This window comes from Sphaerodactylus townsendi, linkage group LG16 (genome assembly GCF_021028975.2).
Source record: "Sphaerodactylus townsendi isolate TG3544 linkage group LG16, MPM_Stown_v2.3, whole genome shotgun sequence".
NCBI classification, from domain to species: domain Eukaryota; kingdom Metazoa; phylum Chordata; class Lepidosauria; order Squamata; family Sphaerodactylidae; genus Sphaerodactylus; species Sphaerodactylus townsendi.
In genome coordinates, this window is record NC_059440.1 from 33,342,485 (window position 1) to 33,369,883 (window position 27,399).

The window sequence follows — 27,399 nt, forward strand, 5'->3', positions numbered from 1 at the left end:
CTCTCAGCCCCACCTACCTCACAAGGTGTCTGTTGTGAGGAGAGGAAGGGAAAGGAGCTTGTAAGCTTACAGGAAAGGAAGGTGGGGTATAAATCCAAACTCCCCTCCCCCCCCCCCTTTATGAGTTGCCTGCTGTCATATAGACTATCCCAGTGGTGGTGAACCTATGGCACTCCAGATGTTCATGGACTACAATTCCCATCAGCCCCAATTGGCCATGCTGGCAGGGGCTGATGGGAATTGTAGTTCATGAACATCTGGAGTGCCACCACGGGACTGTCCTATCCATTAAGGCCATACTGGTTTCTGTATCCCCATTGTCTGAATTTAGAAGGAAACTTTTCTGGCATTTGCCTACTTAGCCTGGGAATCTCTCTCCTGAGTAGGAGTACTTAGCTGCTGAACTGAAGGTTAAAACGGACAAGGCACTGGTCCCGTTTTCTTTGCACTGGAAAATAGTAGCTGCGGAGGACCACAATTCGGATCAGGAAGGAGCAGCTGATGCTCCCTTCTCACTATTTGTTCTGTTGGCAGTGATAAGAATGCCTGCTTCCTTCACTGAAGTATCTAGCCTCCCTGTCCAATAGGAGCACAGTTGAGATTAAGAATTAAGCCGTGGGTGTGTGTGTGTGTGTGTTAAACATGTAAAGGCGCCAATCCAGATTTGCCAGCAAGAGTTGCAAGGGAAAACCACTTGTGGATCTCAGAGTGTCTCACTGAATTTTACTCTGTTTTTATGTAATCTTTATTATTTACTTCTTTGGCTTTGAAATTTCCAGTTGTAACCCAGGGTGTCTTTCTTTCAATAAACAAGCTTCTCTGAAAGATGGCATGTCTATCCACTACTAGCTATTACATTGCGCATCTGGTTCATGCAAATCTGGTTGCAGTTCTCTTGGTGTAAACCACACGTGTCCCAGAATTGAGTCGGCGTGTCCTGGTTAGTTGACAGAAGACCACCTAAGGAAGCCCAGGGTCATTATAAGGCAGGCAGAAGCAAACCGCTGCTATATGTCTCTTGCCTTGAAAACCATCCAGGGTCACCATAAGTCATCTGCGACATGATGGTACTTTCTAGCACCACAGGAAGAGAAGAGAATTTGGAAAACCTTCACTTTAGAGAAGTGAACTTGCTTATCGCAACATGAGCCTTTGAAGCTGGCCTTTTTTTTTAACCAAAGGCTTGAAAGATTGCTAAAGTGTGCAAAGCCCTGTCCTGGTACCTGCAGAGATAAACCTGCATCGAATGCACACTTTCAGAGGTTGCTTGGAGAATCCAAGTTAAATGCCCGACAGTCACCATGTTGCGTGAATGCAGAGAACTGCACAGCTAGTCCCATGTGCTCCAACTGGACTTCAGGCTTGCTTCAGAAACAGCGCCTTCCTCGCGTGGTCTGGCAAACCTCCTTTGAAGTGCAGAGTATTTTCAAAGGCCAACAGTGTTACGGTGCTTCTGTGCGCAAAGGAAAAAGCAAGTTCTGGTTCCCACGTCCGAGCCTTTGAAAATACTCCAGTAAATATTTCCTGGAATTTGGTGAGTTGAAAGGCTTTGCTGATTGAAACATGGATGCCTCCCCACCCCCCACCCCTGTGCCCAGTCATCACTGTCTGTTTTGGATGCACCTCCTTTGAATAGCCACAAGTTTCCTGCCCTTGGCTTGACGTCCTTCCTCTTCTGCAGTGCTGTTTTTGAATTCACATCTTGAAATGCGGATCCGATTTCCCACATTAGTTTCAGTTCTGTTCCGACCTAGCTTGTAGCTAAACGGCCCTGCGTGGCAGAGGCAGCCCAGTCAATCCTGCCAGTTCGCTGGTCGCCTCCTTGCGCTGCGGCTTGTCACAACCTCACCAGAGAGAAATGGCTCTGCTGGAGCGGCCGCGAACTACTTTTTAAGCTGCAGGCGCCATATTTGAACAGCCCTGCGGAAGCTCCCCTCCCGCCCCACCGCTGGTCTGCATTTGGCGGTTGGCTGGCGCTTCAGCCTTTTCAACCCGAGCAGCACTCTTTGGTTAGAAGGGCGTCTCCCTGTGCTAGCTGTTGTGGGGTCTCTGGCCCCCTTGATATTTAAAAGGTGTGAAATCTTTTAGAGCCGGCTATGATGGCTTCAAAGCTCCGGCGCTGCTGTGCACCGCTTGTTGTAATGTTAGGGATGGATGCTGCAACTAGTGGCGCTCAGCAATTAGATGTGAACTGAATGCCGGAAATGACATTTAGTGGCAAATGGCAGAAGCCCCTCTGAAAGGCATCTTCACTTCGGCCTCACCTTCCTCCGGGCTTAATACTGCAGAAGCCTTAATGGGATTTAATTACCGGGTCACATATTCAATGCTTAGTTAAATGCGCCTGTAATACTGGGAGTTGTTTTAGGAAAACGTTTTGGTGATTGCACTTGACACTGAATGTGCGTGATTTACAGGGCGCATCTTGCCTTGTTCAGCAATAGAAATGGTAATCAGGCAAAGTGGCAAAGGGTGGCCATTGATGGTTGCATCGGAAGCTCACTGCCAGATGGGGGGTGTTGGTGGGGTCCAAACCTATCATTTGAGCACCGGGAGCGGGGAGAAGCTGTGGTCATAAATGACATTTGTGGCTGTCCTTTGAATGGTTTTAAAAAGAATCACACCTATTGTATCATTCCCCAGCTACTTGCTTCCTTGAAAAGCAGGACATTTCAGGGTCAGGTGCTGCTGAGTATGTTTTCCACAGTGGAAACTGAGCATGTAAGCAGCGCTGTGACTTGAGAGGTGGAGCATTTGCTTAGCGTGGAGAGGATCCCAGGTTCGATCCCTGGTAGCATCTCCAGCCAACAGGATCAGGTGGTAAGTGATGTGAGATGCCTCTGCTTGAGACCCTGGGGAGCCACTGCCAGTCAGAGCAGACAGTACTGACCTTAAGCAGTGGTGGCGAACCTATGGCACGGGTGCCAGAGGTGGCACTCAGAGCCCTCTCTGTGGGCACGCGCAAACAGAATCCCCCCCACCCTCCCACAACATCTAGACTGGCCTGGGCCGCTGGGCTCGATTATTAGCATTAAACCTAAGACCTAGTTTTGGGGAAGCAGTGTAGGTAACCCTGTTAAGCACTATTAAACCCCACTGATTTTTATGCAAAGAACTAAAGCGTGATCCTTTACCTGGGAGTAAGCTCAGCAATGGGGCTTGCTTGTGAGTTAACCCTCCTAGGGTCGTGATTCACCGGTTGGAAGAGTTGCACGGTTGCTTCAAAGCAAAGCCACCGACTACCACCAAGCTTACTCCCGAGTAACGCATGCCTCGGAGCCAACCGTTTTTTCTAAACTAAAACCTCTGTATTCGGGCTAAATTGTCATGTTGGCACTTTGCGATAAGTAAGTGAGTTTTGGGTTGCAGTTTGGGCACTTGGTCTTGAAAAGGTTAGCTATCACTGATATAAGGTAGTGGTGGGGCTACTGCAATATTTAGATACTTACAGCTGGAGGTGTGAGGAGCCGCAAGCTCTGGAGCGCAGTTCTAGTCTGTAAAGCTACCACCAGTTCCCCGAAAGCACAAACAGGACCAGGACTTCCCCAAGGCTATTTGGTCTCACCCAGCTGTAAAACTCAGGCCTCTGTCCCTTCTTTAGCTTCACCCACTTGCTAAACAGTTTCTCTTGCACAGAGCACAGGGTCCAGAGCTTAGTGGCAGAACACAGAGTGCCCTTATAGGAGGCAGGTGTTGAGAAAGGCAGTTCTCTGCCCAAGGTCCTGGAAAACAGGCAGCACTGAATGTGGATGGACCAGTTGTCTGCCTTAGTGGAGGGTACCTTCTGAAGAGCCACTAGCTGCCAGTCATGAAAGGCCAAAGAGCTTCTAGCCACCAGTACCCACCGAGGAAGCATCTTCACCTTACCACAAACCTAGACCAAAACCAAAAACTTCATTCATATTGTCAAAGGCTTTCGTGGCTGGAATCAGCCGGCTGTTGCGGATTTTTGTGGCTGTGGGCTGGTGATTTTTGTTCCTAACATTTTGCTCGCATCTGTGGCTGGCTCCCCTGGGGAAAATACTAGAAACAAAAACTACTAGACCACAGCCACACTGCCTAGAAAACCCTCATGATGCTGCCTTTTTAAAGAAACCAGAGTGATTCTTCCCGATTTAGACGCCATGTTCTCATCAAGTTGGTTTGTTAAAGAGGAGGCTCCTGGAAAACATGTGCATCATTTGCGTTTGTAAGGGTGTCTGCAGAAGGGAAGGGTGCTTTCATAGGGTAAACCTACTGCCCCCCCCTCCCCCCCGGTACAATATTTAATTCATGTGATGATTTGAAGCCCTCCCAGGCCTGAACCCCCACGCTCTGTGTAACTTCTCTCATTGTCTTCTACAATTCTTGGCTCTGAGCAGGAAGCCGATAGAAACCTTCCTGGAGGCACGTGTGATGCACGGGGAAAATGATTTGGCAAGCGTGCTTTTCGAATCACAAATCTTGCTTTCTTGCGAGAGACAGGGTTTCTTTTCCAACTCTGATCCTGTTGGGCTGGGTGGTCTGCCATTGAGATTTCTCCGTGTGTGTGTTTCTGTGCGCATAGCACATGTGTTATATTTATACAAGCTTGCATTTCATGAGAGCATATGCCTGAAACTCTAGGCAGCTGGGAAATTGTTCCTTGGAGCTGCTCTTTTTATTGTGCATTGAAAGGAGAGAAGCTGAAGTTCAGTTCTGTAACTGGAGGGTTTTGAAAGCAATGAAAGGGCAACACAGCATAACTAAAAATAATTTCTTCATCCTTTCTCAGGTGAGTGCCTATACCAGTCGTTCTAGACTTCAGGTAGCTCATGCCCATTTGTTTTACTGTATTGAAACCAAAAGATGCTCCTTGCTCTTACACCTGAGAGAGGTTAAAATTGGCCATGGTGGCAGGGGCTTGTTACCGCGCTGCTCAGGATAACACTTTCCTTACTCAGAGGTATCCCGCTCTCGGCAGCGCCCAGGAACCCAAGCAAGACCCGACAAGGCTCAGATAAATAAAAGAGATTTATTGAGATGCTGACCTAGGTGTCAGCACCTCCCTTCCGCACAACAGCTCTGCCGCCTAGCAGCTTTGCAACCCCTTAAGTACACTTTCTCCCGTCGGGGGACCGGGAGAACCAAAGACAGCCCACCACCATTCATTAACAAAATTCAAAACAACCAATCATACATTGCACCCTGCTGGAACCAATCAATGTCCGATAGGCATCCCCTTCTTCAAGTTTCCTCAAGGCCAGAGCAGGGCGAGGCGATGACGTGTTCACTGATGGGGGAAACACAAAGGTTTTCTCCAGGTGTCCAGGGTCAGGAGGCAGAGAGCGATGACGTGTTCCCCTTATCTGCCTGCTGATGGGATTAGGCAGGGCAAGGCGCCTCGACGGAGGTTTCCCTTTGTCCGCGTGCATCAAGAAACTTTACACGTGAATGGGATGGGTCCGGGTGAGGCAGAGATGGCTCTCTGCCTTGGGCCAAGGAGGTTCCATACAAACACAAGTACAGGGAAACTTACAAATCCTATTCTTATCTAATACAAACTAGTTTCTACCTAATAAATACAAAACAGAATAAATCTTTCAAACGTTTTTAGTTCAGACACAGTCCAGGAGCGGGATTCTCTCCTGGCTCCGCTATCAGGCTGATGGGAATTGTAGTCATGGCCATGGTGGCAGGGGCTGATGGGAATTGTAGACCGTGAATATCTGGAGAGCCGCAGGTTGCAGACCCCTGATCTGGATGTACCATTTTCATTTCCTTTCTGGTAAGCCTTTTCACTGTAACCAGCTGCTGCAAATGTTCCTGATGGTTGGCTTCTTCGTGGTGTAATGGGTCAGAGCAGGGAGATTCTAATCTGGAGAACTGACCGGGTTTGATTCCCTGCTCCTACACCTGAAGCCTGCTGGGTGACCTTGGACCAGTCACAGTTTTCTCAGAACTCTCTCAGCCCCACCTACATCACAAGGGGTCTGTTGTGGGGCTTGAGGAAGGGAAGGAATTTGTAAGCCCCCTTGAGTCTCTTTACAGGAGAGAAAGGCGGGGCATAAGTCCAAATTCCTCTTCTTCTGCGCCACAGGTGCAAAGAGAATGTTTCACAAAAGTGGGAACGTTGCAAGTTCAGTGAACTGAAAATGTCTGGAAAGCTTTTGGCCTTTGGAATGGGAAACCACTCTCCACGAAATCTGCCTGGAAAATTAATGGGCACCTGTTCTTGCAAAGGAGTGAAACTGAAATGCAGGTTTTTGAGTTGAAACACTGCCACAATGTAATTCAGTAGCGCCCCTTGTGCCGAGAGGAGGCATTTTCTGTCATCAGCATTTAATGTTTCACCACCAAAGCGAAGGGAAAGGGGCTGCCAGCCACAGATTTCAGCGAGGGCCTTTGCAGAGAGCTTTCTCTTAGTGTTGTAGGGCTGTCAGAATCAAGGCTTGTGTGTTCTTCTGCTTTGCTTATCTGACATCATCTGAAACAGAGTGGAATTCAAGAGCGGGAAAAGGAAGCAGAGCAGAAAGGTGCAGCAGGACTAAACGCAAGGGCCTGTGACCTTTCGTGAAACAGCTTATGATAGTTTTATTTATTTTTCTGCGCCTGCACACCTCCGTGAGGATAAAAATGCTTTCCTTGCGCTATAAACCTGACAGTGCAATTTGGAAGAAGTGGTTTCATTTCTGTAAACACAGAGGTATTGTGGGTTTTCAGTTCAGTCATGCTGAAATGGAAGGAGTATATAGGGAAATCGCTTGTATTCTAAACAGAGGCTGTTTTTCCTGGCATTGAGACTGCAATTTCGTTCCTTCTACACTTGCTGTTGAGCGTTTAGCTGCATGCAGTCTTGTACTGTGTGAAACTAAGTCTGGAGGGACTCTTGGGTTTTAAATTGATGTCCTCTTAGTAATGGTGCTTGCATGCAGAGGCGTATGGCCTATAGGGACATGGGGTCACCTGTGTCCCCGGGCCCATGCCACCAAGCTTCGCCCCCAGCCTCTGTGCAGGCTGGCTTTTGCCCTCTGCAGGCCTGCATGGAGGCCTGGGGGGGGGGGGCTTGGCGGGGGGCGCCCTCAAGCCATGCCCCCGAGTGCAGGGTATGGGGTGTGCACGGGAGTGTGCCTGGAGAACAGGTTGTGTTCGGGTGCCATTTCCCACCCCACCCCTGATACACCTCTCCTAGCAACAAGCGTTTTTATTCCACCCTCAGAATTGGAACTAGTTAGTAAGAAAGACCTAGAACAGGGGTAGGGAACTCCAGGAGCTCTAGACAGCTCAGGGTCTACAATTCTATCAGTTTCTACCAGCATGGCCAATTGGCCATGCTGACAGAGGCTGATGGGAATTGTAGTTCCTGAACATCTGGAGCCTACCCCTGTTCTAGAAGAACCATCTGAGCCTCCTAGAGTTGTAGTGGGAATCCATCACTTCATAAGTACTCCATAGTACTCCATAGCCTGCTCTGACCACTCCATTTTGTCCCAATGGATAGCTTCCCCTCCAGTGGGTCTACTACATACATTCAAAGCCTGCTCTCTACCATTGAGCTATATCTGAAGCATTGATCTGAGCACAAGCACCGTTTCTTTATGCGTGGCTAGCAGGGAGCAGAAGCAAATGGCTGTTGTGAGTTCAGCCATGCTCAGAACTTTAACAAGCAGTTCAATAAATCCAAGAGCAGCTTGAGATTTTTTTTTAAACAGTAGTTTTTAGGGGTTTACAAAATCAACAAAAATGAATGAAAAACGCATCTTCAAAGACTGCTCTTTAAAAACCCTACCTAAAACATATCCTGAGCTATAAATTGGTAGGGGAGTGTGTGTGTGTGATTCCAGTTTAAATGTGTTACATGCTCAGAAAGCTTTTCATTCCATGTGCATAGGCACCTGTGTATTTGCTACGTATAATACTAGACTGGAGAAGGTGGCAGAAATGACAAGGGGAATATCTTCCTTCGGTTTGTGTGAATTAATGCCAAAAAGGGAGTCTGAATTAATGTTCCGGGTTCATGAATTCCCCCCCTCCCCCCCAAAATGGAGAGGAGGCGTGAATGTTTCCCCTCACACAATTGCAAATATCCAAAGCATTTTTGAGCTTCATGGGGCTGGGATGACAACCTTGTTTTGTTAATAAAGGATTCTTTCCCTCTTAAGTAGACCGCAGAAATGGGACTTTGTCCTGCCAGCCACAATATTGGATGCCCCAAGCAGCTTATTCCCCGGCTCGGCTCACAGTTCAGTGAATACACTGATCGATTATCCGGGGCTTAACCAAGCCTTCTCATTTCCTGCCTTCCATTACTGAGCTCAATCAAGCTGGCGGTTCTTTGAGGCCTGGCTTGTGCGCCGAGATAAGCCATCTCAGGCTGTTTCTATTAGAAAAGCTCTTGTAGATGGAACAGTCATTAGATAACACTAACAGGTTTAAAGGTTGCAGTCTTTGTGTTGGTTCAGGTTAAGAGGACAGGAGCCAAAAGACAGTGGCTCTCTCACAGTTGTGCTGTTGGGAGGCTGGACATTTACAAAGTGTACGTAGCCATACTAACACAGGCACATGGTTTGCTTTTTCCTCGCTGATCAATTGTGACTGTTGGGGGGTGGGAGCAGGGACAGACAGATTCTCTGCCATCTAATCCTAGGCTTGACAAATCCCGGGTGCCATGACATCTAGAAATTTCATTGTGGGCCTTGTTTTTTTCTCATTATTCATTTATTGCAAATGCCTCATGCGATACTCAGTAGAAGCAGGAAGCTTGTTTATGTGAGGGGATAGAAGTTAGTTTTTAACAGATAAGGTTACTCCTAGACAACAATGTTTTTTTTTTTGTAGCTTTCAGAAAGACAAGAAACTGTGGATTTTAGGATTAGGTCATGTGGCAGCAATTATGAGAAAGCACAGTCATTAAAATATGAAATCCTAAAGGCTGAAATAAAAAATCTGGCTGCTCATTTTTGGGCTGGCTGCTAGAGATGACAAAAATTTCTTGAGGCTTCTTCTTTGACTGGCAAAGTGTCAAAGTTCACTGGGTTTTTATTTTTATCCTGCCTCCAAAAGCCATAAAATAACCAAGGTCCACTGCTGAAGTGACCACAGGATAGATGGCTGAACACATACTTGGCAGGTGGAAGTTGGTTTCCGTGGGCCTCAGGGCTTTCGGCCATGCCGCTCCCCCCACCCTTCCCCGGCAGCGAAAGAAACAAAAGGGTCTGTGGAGCGGATGTGGTCTTTTCCTCCAACTCTTCCACAGCTGTGGCTGGGGCAAAGCACTTCTCATACATCAGATCCAAACTGAATTCTGGCATCTCAGGTAGCCAGGTTGGAAAAGAATCCCATTGCTAGTCAGAGAAGACAAATACAGAAGTAGATGAGCCCACCGTTTCCTGTGGAATTAGTTTTTGTACGATGGTGGCAAAAAATAATAATAATTGGAAAACAGCTCACTTTTCTAGGACCCAGCTTTGAAGAAGGGGGGAGGGAGAATACCTGAGTGTGCAGGTGAGAAGAGAGGTTCCCTTGTTGGCACTCTGTTCAGGTCTTTCCGCTTCTTTTATTTTTTCTCTCGAAGCTTGAGCATAACTGAGAGGTGTTGATGTGCCCAGAACCTGCTTTGAAGGCTAAGGGAGGCATTCTTTCAGTGCTCGGATGACATTATAGGAGGCAGCAGCTGGATTCCCTGTGCAGTACCAGACCAACTTTTCTCCACCTCCTGCAACTCAGGAAGCGCAGCCTTTTGTAGGCAGCTGTGGTATTTATTGCCCCAAACATAATTCAGCTGGTTGCTGTTGCAGTTTATTTATTTGAAGAATTTAGACTTCTGGGGAGAAACAGGCTTTGGGGTACTATCTGGCTCCCTCATACTAGTTTGCGCCCAGAATCTCACCCAGATGTGTTACCCAGTGCCACTTGAAAAGCTGTGTGCATGCTTGTAAGCAGTTGGCATGAACTGTCTTGGCCCCTGCCTTATAGTTTGTCGTGTTATGGATTTTGGGTCAAAGCTAAAACTCATCACTGGAGATTTAGACAGATTTGAATTCAGGTCAGTAACTAAAATGCATGAGCCAAGAAATGCCTCTAATACAATCATTAAGAAACTGTGAAATCTCTCAACTGTTGGCTGGGGGGAAGGGAGGAAGCCTGTAATGGGGGTATGTATATCCAGACGGCCTTTCAGTCTCCCCATACCACATAATTCGCCGGTAAGCATTTTTTGTCCATTGAGGGCTTTTAACCCGGAAGGCAAAATGTATGATCATTAGACACTGATATTTCCAGCTCGATCTGATTTCTGCATACACACACCCGAAGCAGCATCGCCGTCCTGGAGGGAAAGCCTGATTTCTACGGTTAAGCCTTTTGAATTAATTGGACACAAAAGAAGCAATCACCGGGACATGATACCTTAAAGGGGAGCCGAGATTTGCAAGAAGGGATGCTTTCTGGTATCAGACCGAGAGCAGATTGCGGCAAATTAGCATGTCAGCACATTTTCAGTTGCCTCATCTGTCAGGGGATTTAAATGTAACTGGTTATTTTGTGCTTCGGTTCTAAACAGCAAAAGGGGGTTTTGTTTGCAGCTTTTGTGCGTGGGGATCTTTAAGAACCTCCTGCTGTGCTGGCGAGGAGGGGAAGGCAGAGCCCAGAGGCAGAGAGCCAACATGGCAGAACAAGTGCTGAGTCCTCCATATTTTTTTTTGGAGGCTGTGGCCTCTGCATTTAAACTGCTGTTGTTCCTACTAGATCGCTGGATCCAATTATTGTCTTGGTGCTTGTACTGAAGAGGGGTTGGCCCTGGCAGTCCCTCAAACTGAAATGGGATAGGGAGCGGGGTGAGCCAAGTGACCTTCTCTCTCCAGCTTTGCACAGACTTGTGTGTGTGTGTGTGTGTGTGATCCCTCTAGCAGGCTCTGTCCAGTGTGCTCCTTGTGGTGTTGTGGACCACCAAGAGGTTCTTGAGCTCTGCCAGACTTCTCGTGAAGAGAGGGGCTGCTTTGTTTTCCGTGGCATTCTTCATTATTCGCTTCTGAAGCCATTCAAGATTCCCCAGTTTCTGATTAAGAAAACCTGGGAGGCGTAGGAGAACCACTAGTCGGGGGCTGTGTTTATGCTGATGTTCCAAAGGAGTGTAGTATGTGACAGTGGGCAGAAAATAAAAGGATAAGAACAAGATTCCAACCTTCATGGCAGCGAAGGTATTAATTGCAAAAGGATGGACCTGCTGATCTCCCACCGGTCAGCTGCTCCCACATGCTGATACCCCGTTTCCCCTAATATAAGACATCCCCGAAAAATAAGACATAGTAGAGGTTTTGCTGAAGTGCGAAATATAAGGCATCCCCCGAAAGTAAGACATAGCAAAGTTTTTGTTTGGAAGCATGCCCGTCGACCAGAATACAGAAAAATAAGACATCCCCTGAAAATAAGACATAGCGCATCTTTGGGAGCAAAAATTAATATAAGACACTGTCTTATATTCGGGGAAACACGGTAGCACTTGTGTGGTTCAAGGGTCTTCACAAATACACTATTTTTGTGTAATTCTTATTTCAAACTTGGTAAAACAGGCAGCTTATATTGTGACCCTTGAATAGCAGGTTCTGTAGCTGAAGCAGGGAGAAAAGTAGCCGCTGAACTCATTTGAGGCAGCGGCAGGGTTTGAACTGGGGACTTCCTGGATTGCGTCCACACTGTGCCATTCCACGGACATTTTGCTTGGCCAGCAACTGCTGCTGTAAAGCGTACCAACTTGTCAGCGCCTTCAGATGCTACAGTTGTAGATTGGAGGCTGGTGTGATGTAGCGGTTAGCTGCGATCTGGGAGGTCCCTGATTCAGATGTCTTGTCTGCTGTTAGCTCAAAAAGTGGTGGGAAACAGGCCCTCTTGGCCCCAACCCCTGTCCGCAGTACAGGAGTAGGAATATAGGCCTCCCTTTCTGCGGTGCAACACAATAGCCGATGCAGAGTGCTTCAAACACGGGGAGCTCTGTAGGCATGACTTCAATATGACTTCAAAGGTCTGATTATTCCCTTCACCATCTGTTCTGTGCATCTTCCACCTTCCCACTCTGGAAAGGGTGAGCCACACAAAACCGGCAGGAGGAGCAGTTAAATGTGTAGGCGCTGCTCGCCCCGCAGGTTAGGACGTTACAAACGAAGCAGCCCCTTATGGCAAGAGCAAACAGTGGGGAGGTGGCAGAGAGCCTTGCAGGTAGCTGAGCTAGCAGCAGGTGTGTCCAAGGAGCCTGCTGTGGATTCGGCTGGTTTTCTTTTCCTCCGTCGAGTCTGCCGCAGGCACTCCGAGTGAGTCCGCGTCCTGGATTGATGAAAGCGCTGCCGAAAAATGGACTTGAAAGGAAGGCTGCCTTCCTTTCCCTTCTCTCCAGGTAGTAGCTCCGGTCTCCTTCCGGGTCCCAGCGGCTCTTGCCTTGCTTCTGTTGCCAGCCCCTTTCATTTTGGAAACTGACATAAGGCAGTTGAGAAAGGCACGCTGAGAAGAGAAGGGGGGGGGGGGTACTGTTGGAGCCAGCTTTCCTGTCAAACTAGTGGCTTGCTGGTTGGGGGTGGGGCAGCATTTCCTCCCTCTGCAAAATGATTAGCCAAGAGCCTGGCCACATGCTGCTGGTCTATCTCTGGGCAAAAAGCATTGCTTGAGATTTATTGACAGGAATGATTTTTGAATTGGTGTGATGCACCGATGCGGGGGTGTGGCAGGGGCGTGGGGCGCATGCATGCCTCAGGTGCAGCTCCCCCTTGTTCTGGCCCTGCAGGTGAGGTAGCTGGTGGCATCCAGGGCAAACCGAGTCAGTTTTGAATCTTGCTGAGAAAGGCTGCAGTTAGTGCACCCTCCAGCTTTGCAGGAGCTCATGGAAATAGCTTTAAAGGGCCAGATGATCAAGGAGGCTTCTTCTTCATGCCAACCTGTCCCAGTCTCTTATTAGAAACAAAGCATTGCTGTAGGTGACTGAACATATAAAGCTACCTAGTATCAATGTATTGTCAGAGGCTTTCACACCCCAAATCAACTGGCTGTTGTGGGCTTTCTGGGCTGCGTGGCCGTGGTCTGGTGGTTTTTGCTCCCAAGGTTTTGCCCGCATCTGTGCCTGGCACCTTCAGAGGCATGTCACAGCAAGGTGTTTCTCTCCGTGGCACAGTGTGGAGTGATTGTGTGGTGAGCAAGGGGGGAGGGGAAGTGAGGAGCATTTGCATGTGTCCGGGTGGAATTCGTTTGCAGTTATGCTTGCAATTTGTGATTGCATTGCGTTTACATCAGTATGTGTCTGGGTGGAGTTCATTTACTAGCTAGTATCGAGCGAGATCCATGGGTCCATCTAGCTCAGAATTGTCTACGCAGATTCGCAGCAGAGTAAGGTCTTCCCAGTCCGGACCACCTGACCCTGCCGCCAGAGATGGCGTGGATCGAACTGAGCAAGTGTTCTGCCATTGAGCCACAGCCACTTCCCAAAGCTCTGCTCTGTTGCAGCGCAGGGGCCTTTTTTTCTTTTCCTTTTTCTCAGCCCTTTGAAGTGCTGGTTTCTCTCTCAGGCTCCTACAAGCAGACGCTGTTGATGCAGTTTGCATTTGCTTTTGAAGAGGCCTGTGTCAAGCACAGGTGCTCATAACAGCTCAGGGAGGGCTTATTAATGTTGTTCCCTGGTGTAATGCTGCCACTAGCTGGACGTTTCGTAGTATTGCATGTGCTCTTTTTTTTTTTTTTTTTTTGAGCCTCAAGGATCCGTGCTTTACTTGCAAAGCTGGTGTGATTTTGGTGGGGGGAAACAATCACAGCAGTACCATGCCCAAATAATACTGCACTTTATTTGCTATTTTTTAAAACCTTTTGTTAGCCACATGCTCCCAAAGCAGCTTATAGAGTAAAATAAAGACAGCCAAACCTTAGAAAATTGTTCAAAAGCATTTAAAGCATCGTAATACAAGCAAGCTCTGAAAGATTAGATTCCAGTCATAAACCCCTGAGGGAACAGGAAAAAACCTTCACTTATGAGCATTGTGACAAGGCTGGGGAAAAATTGTTAGGTATTTTATAGGCAAGAGATGGAGGAAAGATGGGAGAACGCTTCAGAGAATGCAAATTCTGTGCTATTAGTTTACCATCAAAAATTCCCTGTGTTTGTCTCCACTGGTATGCTGAGCACAGCCTCTGACAAATTGTAAAGAGCTGCTAGGGAAACTTTAATTTAATGGATGCCTCAGTTTAATAACCTGTTTGGGGCTCGCTTTAAATCGTTGGGACCAGTTAGAAACTTCCAAGCACGCAGAGTTTCTAAATCATGTGACTTCTGAGGGCTGCTTCAACGTCTCGTAAATTGCGGTGCATGGATCAGTTTTTGCCCCAAGGAGGGAGAAACATCTGGCCAGGTGCCTCTATGGACCCAGCAGCTGCTTCCCGGAAGGGCTCAGAGTTGATTGTGCTGGCCATGATACAGCAAAGAGCAGCTGTAGCTTCACATGGTCAAATGTGATTTTGTCTGCATTCCTGGGGCTGCCGTGGTTTGGAACCATTTGTGACAACAGTGCCAGTCTTAGGAAAATTTTATCCTGAAGCGTCCCTGAAAGTTGCTCACCCTCCTTCCGAGGGGCTGACATTTCTGAGTGTTTGGCTTTAAAGTGAGCCCGAACTTTTTATACCATAACAGTCTTCAAAGTGCCTTTGGTGGTTTTCTGAGGAGTTGTGGCTCCTGAGTGCATTTTGGAAGGTGAGCTTTGGGATTGCACTGAATCCAAGTCTACATTCCTGTGTCCCTAACAGGCCTCTTCATATTTTGAAGACTTCCTGCTTCCATGTCAACCAGAGCTTATTGTGACATCAGAATCTGACAAGCCAACTGATTTGTTCATGGTCCATAAACCGAGATTCAAAGATCATATTCAGATGTTGCAAGCAACCTCGAGCTTTGCAGTGGCGAGAGTGGGCCTGGTTTATTTTCATGCTTGCTCACTCCTTCTTTCTTCTCTTTAGGGGTGAAGCAGAGGTTGAAGGTTACCTAGTTTATGAAGTCCAATATCTGTCCCTCATTCATTTTCATCACTGACAAATTGAGGTTTATGATGTTGGGAGTGCAGCAAAGAACACTGCTTGATCTTGGTTTAGTATTTTTCAGGTTTTGTAAGTAAGAAAGCGGTTTGGATGTCCACCGTTGGGTCTTGTCTCAAGCTGGAGACCCCGCTGCAGTGATAAAGATGGAATATCAGTGATGTAAATGAATTAAATGTGAGCTTGGAGATTTTAAGAGGTATCAAAGTGCTTGTATCATATACAAATGGGCCACACTTTTCACAGGGCTAGGAAAGAACTGAGGTAGTCTCATTTCAGCATTATGCGCCCAGATGTTTTGGTGCTGACCCTCATAGTCTTCATAGTGAGGTCTCAGAAGTAAATGTTTTTTTCAGGACCTAACATCAAATAGTGAATTGCTTGAAGTGGGAGTTTCTGGGCCAAGTAACAAAAAACTCTTTGGATTTCCAGTGTGCACTTCAAGGGAAAATAAGTTGACACAACTTATATCATAACAAGGGAGAGTCCTGTTAGAGGCTTATACAGGGAGGGGATCATTATGTGGATCCTGAGCGCAAAACCATAGCACTGCTGAGTGCCACGCCACGCGTGGGTTCAGACTTCCATGCAGTGATGGGGAATATGGTCTGTTCTTTTTTACAGCTCACCCATGCTTGTGTCCTTTGCAGTGGAAAACATATGCAGCATGTTATGCAGTTCACCTGTTCGCTAACTCCATTTTTTGTTCTTCTCTTCTAGAGCAAACGGGACCACCTTCTGATGAATGTCAAATGGTACTATCGTCAGTCTGAAGTCCCAGATTCTGTTTACCAACATTTAGTGCAGGACCGACACAATGAGAATGGTAAGTTTGGTCTCCAGGTATTCAAAGGGACTTTTACTGTACATGTAATTGTATCACTAGATAAAGACACACCGCGAGGTGTGGGAGCAGAATCATTCCTGCTGGCCACATCTCTTAATTCCATGAGTTGTTCAGAAAGTCAGAACACATCCTAGGGACACAAGGGATTGGATTTCCCCTGCCTTTATGCTGTTAAGAAAGGAGGAATTCCCCTTTGATTACCCAATTAAATGATGCTAGAGATCATAAGGCTTGCAGAGACAAAAGCTATATGGGACAGGACTGGCAGTGAAAAGGTGAATTCATTCATTCATTCATTCATTCATTCATTCATTCATTCATTCATTCATTCATTCATTCAAAGCCAGGCTCAGGTTGGCTTTCAGCATGCTACAACCCATCAATCATAATACAATCAATGACAATAAAGTCACTTTTAGTTAACATAAAATCAGTTCATTTAAAATGCTAGGATTTTGTTCCATCTTTCCGTAAAAGTATGGGACCCTCAGTGTTGTCCAATAAGGGGGAGAAAGGTGTGAGAGACTCAAAAATGGATGATGGGTCATATTTATTTGTTTGCTTGTGGGTCCAAAAAAGAAAAGGGGAGGGAGAAGGGCTAGAGAAGAATGAGAAGGAAGAAAAGGAAAGACAGAAAGGAAGGAAGGAAAGGGAAAAGGAGAAATGGGAGAGAAGCCAGCTTATATATACACCATCAGTGCCTTCAAGCACAGGCCTGGCAAAAACGTCTCTGTCTTACAGAGGTGCACTTTGAGAAGTAGCTGATGTTGGTGCTGTGGCACTATCACAGATAAACTTTGTTTCTCTGCTCTCACAGATTCTGGGCGTGAGCTGGTAATTACAGACCCAGTGATCAAGAACCGAGAGCTCTTCATTTCGGACTACGTGGATACCTATCATGCTGCTGCTCTCAGGTAAGCCCTTTGCAGAGCGAGTCCGTTGTCCTCGTGCTTTACAGAGAGACTGAGAAGCTGAAGAGACCAGGATCCTTTATGTAGAGCGTTTAAATGCTGCTTTTCTCAACATCTTGCCATGGCTTGCCTAAATGACACAAGCAAGGTTTATTCTTGTGAGAAATCTCTTTGCATCTTATTTTTAAAACCATTGTTACTCCCCTCCACACACACAGACTAGATGGCTCAGGTTAAGTGACTTCATATGTCCTTTTAACAGTCTTTTCAATGATCATAAACCTACCAGTGTTTTTAGAGGCTTTCTGAACTATCTTTGGTATTTAGGCAAGGATGCCTTTGGCGGGCAGTTCTCCATCAAAGAATTCAATGTATAAAACTGTGGGGCTGCGTGAATTTGGCCCAGGTGGCTACCTTTGAAAGGTTCCAGTTTGCCTCTGCTTATGGGGACTAGAAATTTGTGTCTTCTAAAATGAACAGCAGTTCTCTCAAGACACTAAAGAACCCATCAGCTGCTCGGGGTCCTGCTCTTCCTGGCTTTTTGTGATCATCCCTCCTGTCGCCCTGCCTAGAGGGAGCTGATCGATCTCTCTCCTTTGTTGGTTTAAAAAGTGAAGAGCCAGCCATCAGTCTCTGGGAGAGGAGCTGTTGCTCCCTGTGCATTTAAATGAAAAAGCCGTTGGCATCTTGCATCTCATTTCTAGGCTGGCGGAAGGAGCACATGGATATTGTCAAGACGTGAACTGAATGATCTCTCTGCTGATAATGCTCAGATGGTGCTTTAAGCAAAAGCATCTGGAGACTTTTTTTTTCTCTTCAAAGCTACTTTGCTGAATCTGCTTCCTTTGAATCAATCTACAGCTGCAACCTCTGCTGGAGGGGAGGAAAATGGACCTTTTTGATTTGACTTATGGCCAAGGTTTTGCTTTTGCTTTTAAAACAACCCTGCAGAATTCCTCTGGTGTGCTGTAATGTCCTCTTGGAATGCCCAAAATGCTTTTTATATCCCCAGGAAGGTGGCTTTCTGATCTCAAATTGATATCCCAGGAAGAGAGCTTACAGAAGCCACACTGGATTTTTGGACTCCAGATGTGCAAATTTGTCAGCTGAGACACTGAGAAAACAAATGGCATGTCTGTGTACTTTCCCCCAAGAACGTGTCAAGACAGTCTTTTGTAATTTCTATGAAGAATAAGGAAGAGAGAGAGGGGGGCGGGGGTGGGTGTCTTCTTCTTTGGCAGCAACTGGCACTCTGCCACAGCTGGGGTTTTTTGCAGTGCGGCCCCTGTGCCATTGGTATTGAAGGAAGTTTGTGCAGCCACGGGATATGGGTGGTTCTGGAGTCATCCTCCTTAAATGCTGGATGGGCATTTACTACTCCTGTTCCTTTAAGGGCTTGGGTAATGCTTGTTCCTGTTTAATGTAGATCTCTCTAAGCAAACAGTCGATCGGGCCATTGTGGTGCATGAAAATAGCCAAAAGGGTGAGATGAAATTGGGCCTTTTGAAATAGAAATTGCTATGTAGTAAAAGTACAACTAAAATCTAAATATCCTAGTAAAGGCCCTAAGTAGGCTTCCATGCATGTTAAAAGGCCCAAATTCATCTTAACTTTTTGGTTCTTCTGGTATTGAGGTTAAGTTTTTGACCCTTTTTCTGTAGGCACTATGGTGCATGCTCTGGTTGCATTTAGATTAGATTACTGCAGTGTGCTGTACATGGGGCTGACCTCGAAAGCTGTTTGGAAGCTTCACTGGACGCAGAATGCTGCAGCACAGGTCAAGGTGCTTGTGTTTACTGTTGAAACCCTACATGGGAGTTGTCCCGGCGGCGACTTGACATGCACCCCTAGTTCATGCTGTGGTGTGACCTAAAAGCCACCGGATCATAAAACCTCTAATCTGCCTCTCTCCTCACCTTAAGGAGCTTCCAGCCTAAATATAGACAGGGGGTAGTATGGGTGGGAGAGAAAGAAAAGTGGGAGATGAAGCCAAGAAAATGTAGTTACATGTACTTGGGTTCCGTTTCTGCTGAACTCATTTCTCCCCCTGCCTCCCCAGTCATTGTAGAAGCCAGGATCAATGGGCTGTTCAGACTCCCAACTGGATTGCAGTAGAATTTTGTGCAGGTGGATTTTTGGCTTTCTGAGCCAAATTTTGGGCAACATGTAGAAGAACAACAGTTTGGATTTATATCCCCCTTTCTCTCCTGTAGGAGACTCAAAGGGGCTTACAATCTCCTTATCCTTCCCCCCCTCACAACAAACATCCTGTGAGGTAGGTGGGGCTGAGAGAGCTCCGAAAAGCTGTGACTAGCCCAGGGTCACCCAGCTGGCGTGTGTGGGAGTGTACAGGCTAATTTGAATTCCTCAGATAAGCCTCCACAGCTCAAGCGGCAGAGCGGGGAATCAAACCTGGTTTCTCTAGATTAGAATGCACCTGCTCTTAACCACTGCGCCACTGCTGCTCCTAGAAGAAAAAGGCAGTGAAGGTGGGTGAATCTGGAATAGTGCAGCTTGCCTGTCCCTGTCTGACCTAGAAGCTGGGTGATTTCTTGACAGGAGTAGTCGTCTGTTGTCTGGTGCAAGAGAACCGGAGGCAGCTGGGGAACAGCAAAGCAGAACCATTTGGGGAACGGCAAAGCAGAACAGTATTAGTTTTATCTCCTCTGCAGCAGACCCCCCATCCCATGGAGAAGTTAAGTCACTGGTAGAAGACAGTGTAGCATGCTGTGCAAAGTTAGTGGTTGCAGGATAATTGTGTGTCCCCCATGCCACGGCATTTTGATGGACTATGTTTTCAGGGTGTATTGGGCTAGCATGGGATCCCTTTTTTAGACAAGAAGATTCAGGGCTCTGGTCTCACCTTCTTATTGGACACACTTCCCTTTGTCGTCCGACAACAGGTGTTAGGTCTTGAGCTGTCATTCCTGTGTTGTTCGGGGAGGTTGGTAGAGCTTTTTGGATTTGCAAGATGCACCCGATTTATAGGCTCCTTTCTGTTAGGCACACTGGTCTTATTTCAAGGGTATAAGTATCCACTGTAAGTACCTACTGGAACTAGAAACCTAACAAAAGAAAACAGATCTCAGATTATTTCAAGCCACTTTCCCAACAGAGATAGAGGATTGGCCCTTGCATGTATGCTAGTGGTTAAAATACAAGTTATGAGAGAAAATAAGTTCTAATCAGAAATTAGATCCATCTTGAATGCTTATACTTATTGTGCAATAAGGTGTGACTGTGTGCAGCTTCTTAAACATTTTGTTTGATGTTGCTTACGGTGACAAACCGAGGGCAACTGACATTACACATGAAGAAAGTTTAGAATTTTCCAGATGTTACATTTCATTCCAGCATGGCCAATTGGCCATGCTGACAGAGGCTGATGGGAATTGTAGTTCCTGAACATCTGGAGAGCCGCAGGTTCCCTACCCCTGGTCTAGAAGAGCCAGTCCATTAAACAAAAGGCCAGTCACATGATCATAATGAAAACAGCAGCCGCACAGTCATATAGTCACCAACCGCAGAGCTAGCTAGCACTATTTCGCTGACTCTAATTGCTTCATCAGTGTTCAAAAAGAACTTCTTGCAATCCATCTCCAAAAGAACTTTCACCTTGGCAGATAACTCTTGCTTGCTGTTAGGAAAACTCTTTCAGGCTGCAGCAAGATATATGGCTGCCTGCCCTCCCATTCTTGTCGCAATGATATTAGCTTGCTAATTGGAGAATATCACTTGAATGCAGCAATACCTATAACTGCCTTAAATGAGAAACATGGAACTTAGGAAAACTAGCCTCTCGTATAGTGTGTAGCTGGAACATGAAGTCCACCGAAGTGTTACAGTGGCGTCCAGCTGACTACTGATCTTACACTAACTGCAAATAATTTACAGGCTGTTGGTTTTTTAGTTATATTAAAGCAGCACTTTTGTGCCTTTTGTTTAATGCAATTTAACACGCAGCATGGAGTATCACATGAGTACGTGGCTAGTCAAAACAGTGGCCCTTTTTGGTTTTTGGAAGCTAAGAAAGAACGATAAAGTCTCTGTCGTGTCTTCAGTGTAATGAGCCAGAAATAGCCTAAAACATTTTTCTTCTTCCTTGTAGGGGGAAGTGTAATATCTCCCATTTCTCTGACATTTTTGCTGCTAGAGAGTTTAAAGCTCGAGTGGATTCCTTTTTCTACATCTTGGGCTACAATCCAGAAACAAGGTGAGTTGTTTGCTGTTATTTACCAGAAAAGGGGCTGTTTATAAACTTCTTTGCTAGTTTTCCCTAGGCAAGGCACATAGCCTGCATATTTCTTTGAGTGGAAATACTTCTTAATTTATCTAATTGCCATTACTTAATCCGATCTCAATTCCTGTCCAATGCTCAGCTGTGTACCCAGGGCTAATATTATAAATGCAACTGAATTATAAAGCGGATACAGAGAGCTTGACAAATCCATTGAGTGGCCTTTCTTGTCCAGTACTGTAAATGCAGGTTTTTTAAGGCCTCATTGTCTGTGACCTTCCCATTTTGAGATGCTGTTGATTGAACCTGGAGGTTTTCAGAAGTGTGGATTTTGTGCTCAGTTGCTGGCCTGTGGGCTTGCTGTCTGATGTGCAGACTCTCTTCCCCACCCTCAGCTCCACGATGCATCTAACTAAAGATCTGAATTATAGTATGTTGTCAGAACACAATCTTGTGGTCGTCTCAGCTGGTCTTGGCCTCTCTGAAGAGCAGACACTTTGCCAGCTGGCTGGTTTGCTAAGGTCCGTGTGGAAGTGAAGTTTGCTTGGATCCAGGATAGCTTTAATTGGAAGTTGGTTTCTCACCTCCCTTCCCCAGTGCTCAAGGACACTGGACTAGTTGCAACATTGCCAGAGCCAAATGGGTGCTCGTGAGCAGTTAAGCTGCTTGTGCCGCTAACATTCACGCAGTTGTCAATCTGGGTCGGGTCAGCCTGCAGGTGTGCAGAGCACCAATATTGCTGGAGTCGCACGGCTCTCATTTTGCAGTTTGTGGTGGCACGACTAGCGTTGGAAATAATTAGCATTTGAATATTTTCCTCGTTCTCCTCCATCTGCAAAATGGACCTTCTCTGCATTTGTTTACAGTGGGGTCCATAGCAAGCAGCTGCTCTTGTGGATGCCGTCTTTCATGCAGCAAGGGTCAGGCTTCTCTTTCAAAAAACAAACATGATCTGTGCTGGCAGTAAAAGTTGCTTGCATCCTCTTCCTGGCACAGACATGCTTTTGAGTCTCTGTGGCTAAAGCACCATTTCTCTTGTTCTCCTGCGTGCTCTGATGCTGAAATTTGTGAGCGTCACACGTTTGCTGTCTCCTTTTGCCCTGGGTAGAGCTGACTTTGGTTTTATTTTTACTGTGTTGCTTTATGACGACCCCCTTGAGAAAACAGCTCCTTGGGTTGGAAATCCAGCCGTTCTCTCTTGATAGTGCATTAAAATTCCTGCCGGGGTATAGGCAAGAAGTGTGTGCTTATGGCAGTGAATGGGATTTGCTGCTGACCATTTGGACCCTGCAGCACTGGAGGTATTACTGATGGGTTAGTGGCACTTGAGAGAGCCCAAAGCATAAAAAAAGAAGGCAGCGAAGGCCCTTTTTATCATCAACCTTAAAAACTTGCTGAGCGCAGTTCAATAAGGGTGAGCAGTATATTGCTGATGCCTCTGTTTCTCGGTGTGATTTGTGCTTTTAGGAAGACTCGTTTCTTCTGCCCTTGCTCAGGACACAAATATGTGTACGTGATGATAGCACTTAGTTCTTTCTTGTACAGAGGTGACATTTCTTCCTTTTTGAAGGAAGGCTTGAACTGGGAAGGGGATGGGCTTAGAGGCCCTGGAGCCGTCTTCAAGGCACTGAGAGGCACGAGAGTCTGTAGTACCAGCCCTTCTCCTGTTGGCCAGCATGGATTATGATTATGCCAGAGAAGTGGGTTGTCCTGTTTCCATCAATTTTACCAGTTTTGTGCTCTGATGGTTGTGTTAGACTTTGAGTGGATTTTATGATGAATTGCATTGTTCCTGTTGGAAACTGCTTGAGCTGTAAAGTGTTGGGAAAAGCGTTGCGGTTCCGTGATTTTCTTCCGATTTGCATGCAGAGGATCCCAGGGTCAGTCCTGAATTAGGGAAACTTGGGGAGGAGGTGCTGGGAAAGACCTTTCTGTGCACCAGTCCCTGGACAGAACAGCTGCTGCACCGAGCAGCCTTCCGATTTGGGCAGCTGCGCCTTATTTATCATGTATATATTCCAAGTCTGGGTTTGAGAGGAGGCATATCTGCAGTCCAGAAACTGTCCGGTTCCCCCTCAGCTCTGGATCATCAGCATGTCACAAATATCAAGCTGAGATATAGACAGTTGTGCTGTGGAAATGATGAAGGTGGGTGGGAGAAGGCAGGGTAAAGAATGAAGAATACCAGTAATATATTTGAAAGGTGTTTTGTGTTTCAAAGGTCATTTATTGGGTTCTGCCTCAGCGAATAAATTGGGGCGGGGGGCGAGACAAAAGCCTCGGGGGGTGTCGGTTCAGCTGCCGGCGGGACAAGGAGGCTCCCAAGCCCGCTCTGCGCGCATTGATGCGTCAGCAGCAGCCGCGGCCAGGCTGCTCCCTCCTCTCCTCTCCTCTCCTCTCTCCCTCGGCCTGCGGCGCTGGTTGTGGTTGCAAGCGGGCCCCTCGCCTGCCGGTGCGGGGTTGGCGATTGGGGTTCTGGGGCCCCCTCCTCCTCCCCCCGAGCGCCAGCGCTGCACGTGGGGGGCGGTGGAGGCGGGGCCGACTGGGCTCTCGGAGCGTCGCGCGTTGCAGACCCCCCCCCCCTCGGCTACGGCAGCCGGGGTGGGGGGGCCGCCCGCGCGGGGCTGCGCTCTATTTACGGAAGCGGCGGGGCGGGGCGTGGGCGCGACGCGTGGCCGAGGGCGGGGTCACGGCACATGCTCAGTGCTGTCAGTCCGAGGGCGAAGTTTCTGCGTTCTGCGTGCAGGCTTAGGTCACGGCACAAGCTCAGTGGCTGGCGGGCGGGCGGGCTGGCTCGGGGCTCCTCTGCCTGCGCGGGCCTCCATCTTGAAGGCAGGCGGGCGGGCGGGGAGGGGGCAGAAGAGCCAGACACCCCCTCCCTCCCGGCGTTTGCCTGCGACAAGGTCAGGGGGGGGAAGAGCGGCGCCCGCCCGAGCCTGTCATTGTCATGGACGACCCGCTCGGCCCCAGCAGGTAGGCTGACAGCCCTGCGGCCTCGCCGCGGCGGCGGCGGCGATGCGCTGCTGCTGCTGCTGCCCCGCCGCTGCTCTGCAGAAACGGCCCGGCGGAGGCCCGTGCTCGGGTGGATGTTTGCATGCTGCGCGCTGCTCCGGCCGGGTGCATGAAAGACCTGAAAGAGCCAGGAGGGAGAGGGATGGCAGCCTCGCGCTCGCGCGGCCAACATTCGTGCGCCAGAAGAGGCAGGAGCCCCCCGGATGGGGCCACCCCCGCGCCTGCCCTCCCCTCCCCGCTGCAGACGCCGACGCCAATCGCAGGCTCCGTGGGCACCGCCTGGCTGGTCGCCTGTCCGTCACGGAGCTACATGGCCGGGCTGCATTTTTCCCCCCGTTGGCCTTGCGATGCCTGCAGGGAGATGTTTGGGCCCATCGGAGGCAGAGCCTGCATCAGGAAGAGTCATAGATCCCTAGTCATTGGTTGCTTCCGAGGAGGGAAGGGGCTTGCTCTAAGAGCCAGCCTGCTCCTGCTGGTGGAGGGTCATCGAAAGATCCCCTGTAAGTTTCTCTGAGTCAGCATGGCAGCCCTGGAGCAACGTGAGATTTGGCAGTTTTGGATTTCAAAGCAGTGGGCAGGTCGTCAGGCCGATTCAGATGGTTTTCACTTTGGCCGAGGCATGGCGTGCACTGCTTTGGTTTTCAAATTGTCCATCTTCCCACATTGACTTTTCTTCCAAGGACCTCTGCATGGCTCAGAGGAGCGCTCTAGCAGGTGCATCAAGTTCAGGCAGGGCTCAGTCTATTTTGGGCCTCTCAGCTGCCCATCCCCCCCTTAAAACGAGAATGTGCCCCCGAAACACCAGAGGCTTCCCTGCAGATACATGTATTGTAAGAGAAGATGAGCAGCAATCAGCCACCAGGCCTGGATGGGTACTTGTTCATGACTGCTGCTCTTCTAATTTAGGGACCCCTAAATTGAATCATGGGAATGCTCAGGCTGCAGTTTGGAAATGGCCTGTGTGTATCGTATTCAGCTGAAAAATGTATTTTGCTGCAGTAATATGCTGGCAAAAAGGAGGCTAAACCAAACTTGGCACCAGACTTAGGTTAGGCAGTTTTAAGTATTTGACATGGCCTCTTCTTGTCCTTTAGACCTCCCCCCCGCCGCCCCCACACAGTTACCTGTCTCTGTATGGGAACAAGGCTAATCTCTATGTTTGTGCAAATGTGCAGTGTGGCAGGATCTGACCCTCTGAAGGCAAATTTCTGGCCCTCAGAGCTTTCAGCGAGATTTTAAAAAATATATGAGTAGCCCCTGAAGAAAAACCAATCAAATATATTGGGCAGAGCTTTCCTGGGAGTTGGGGCTTTGGCATAGTGGTGTATTGCTGTCACAGTGCTGTGGTTAAGAGCACCTGACTCTAATCTGGAGAACTGGGTTTGATTCCCCTCTCCTTCACATGACTGATGGTCTCTAATTTGGTGACCAGGTTTATTTTGTCACTCACATGCATGAAGCCTGCTGGGTGACCTTGGTCTAGTCACAGTTCTCTTCAAACTTTCTCAACCCTACCTGCTTTCTCAACCCTACCGTCTATTGTGAAAAGAGAAAGGGAAGGAGTTTTGTAAGCCACTTTGAGACTCCTTTTAGTTTAGAAAAGCAAGGTATAAATCCATTGCTGGAAAAGGCTGTTCCCTGCCCTTCCTAAGTCTGTGTTCTAGACTTGTATTTGTGCCTGCTCTGTACCTCAGTAATCCTTGCCCACATATGCTCTGTATTGCTTCAGAACTCTTTCCAAAAACATAATAAATAGTGGTGTTTGCTCCAACACATTCCCCACTTTATTTCTTTAACTGTGGAAATCCTGTTTCCTGATGGTTATTGCTGGGTGGGTAGTGTGTAAAGGTGAGGCTTTTTTTGTGCTTGGACAATACAACTTACTCCAAGTGCTCCTGTTTTCGAATTTCCACATGTCTAAGAAGGTGTTTCAGTGTAGGCCCGTGCCTGTGAAGCCCTTACTTTAGTTCTGATCCCATCTGCTGTTCTATCAGGTCAGCTGTATGCTTGGGATGTGACCCCTTTTCACTCAGGTGAAGGCTAGCGGGTTTTGACAGCACCATTTTGGGGTTTTGGAGTGATTTGGCTCCAGGTGGCAGTGTGAAGGCAAATGCTGCAGCAGAGTAGACAAAAGTGAAGTTAGACGGGTCTGGGTCCCAGATGGGAGTCCATAATCAGAGCCCTGCCAGATCAGGTGAAAGAGCCATCTAAACCAGGTCTTGTATTGCCAGCAAAGGACAACAGGTTGCTTCCAAAAGAACCAACAAGCAGAACAGAAAGACAAAAGCCTTCCTCTGATAGTTCCCTCCCTCCCCAGACAACTGGTATTCAACAGCACAGTGCCTCTGAACATGGAGGTTTTATTCAGCCAACATGGCTAAATAACCTTTCTGGCTGATGGGAGGAAGATGGGTTGTAAACATTTTAAATATAACCAAAAAAGCTGTTGTAGGGCAGTGGTACCTGATTTCATTGTGTATCTTTTGAAGCTGTTGAGTGTCTCCACATCTTGTGGCAGCCAGTTCCATAACCTGTATGTAGTGTGAATAAGTATTGTAATTTGTCTGTTCTGAATCTAGCAGTGGGAACTCTCTGCATTCTGACTTCATTTTGGGATACAGTTAAGTTCTCAACATATACAGCTGACCAGTTTCAGTCGGCAACTAGGAGTGGTACAAGAACCATTTAGATTGGCAGAGCCTCTTGATCCGTCTAGCAGAGGCTGGTGGGTTGTCTCTTTTTCCCCCCGAAGTGTCTTCAACCAAATACACTGGAATAGGTTGAACCAGGCATGGGTCATTTGTTGCATGGCAGGCATCTTTCCTTCTCTCAAAGGCATTGATTTGTCCAGGTGCTGGCAAACTCATAACTCCTTCCCTTCTTTGTGTTTGTTGCAAGTGGTCCCAAAAATCTAGTTCAAACGATCATGGGGATAGTTTTTTACTCCTAGATGTGTGCATGCTGAGTAATTTTGGAAAGTGACATCAGAGATGCTGTTTCACAATTAGTACTTTTTATTTATTTTTTTAAAAAAGTCTGTACAATATCTGTATGAGCCACCAAATGCAGCATACGTTGTTTCTAATTCCTCTGGTGTAGAGGTGATACATATTACCTTGTCATGTCAGTTCTGTGATTGTATGTTAGATAGGTTAATGGCTGCTCCATTGAAGGGATTCTGGATATTTCTGATCAGGCATTTGAGACTATTAAAAAAGTCTGATTCCCCCAGAACATATGGCTCTGGAGCTCTGCTTCCAGAATGAATCTTGGCCGCCATTCAACATTAAGAAAGTAAATTCAGGGCAAACGTGGACTCAGATCCAGTTTAGTATCATACCAGGTCAGGTGCTACTTTCTATCCAAGGGTGGGGAAA

General features: G+C 47.5%; 1 protein-coding gene across 11 annotated transcripts in view; it reads left to right on the forward strand.

The window, feature by feature from the left end:
- The window catches only part of RERE (arginine-glutamic acid dipeptide repeats), a 302,330-nt gene that overhangs the window by 155,749 nt on the left and 119,182 nt on the right, over positions 1–27,399 (forward strand). For 10 of the 11 annotated variants that reach the window (XM_048519246.1, XM_048519248.1, XM_048519251.1 and 7 more), the window contains 3 exons: positions 15,736–15,841; positions 16,680–16,776; positions 20,882–20,986. In XM_048519246.1, coding sequence (XP_048375203.1) covers positions 15,736–15,841; positions 16,680–16,776; positions 20,882–20,986 — 308 coding nt within the window. Of the gene's footprint in view, positions 1–15,735; positions 15,842–16,679; positions 16,777–20,881; positions 20,987–23,859; positions 23,984–27,399 lie in introns of those variants that run through there. The other variant, XM_048519256.1, reaches the window with a different exon arrangement.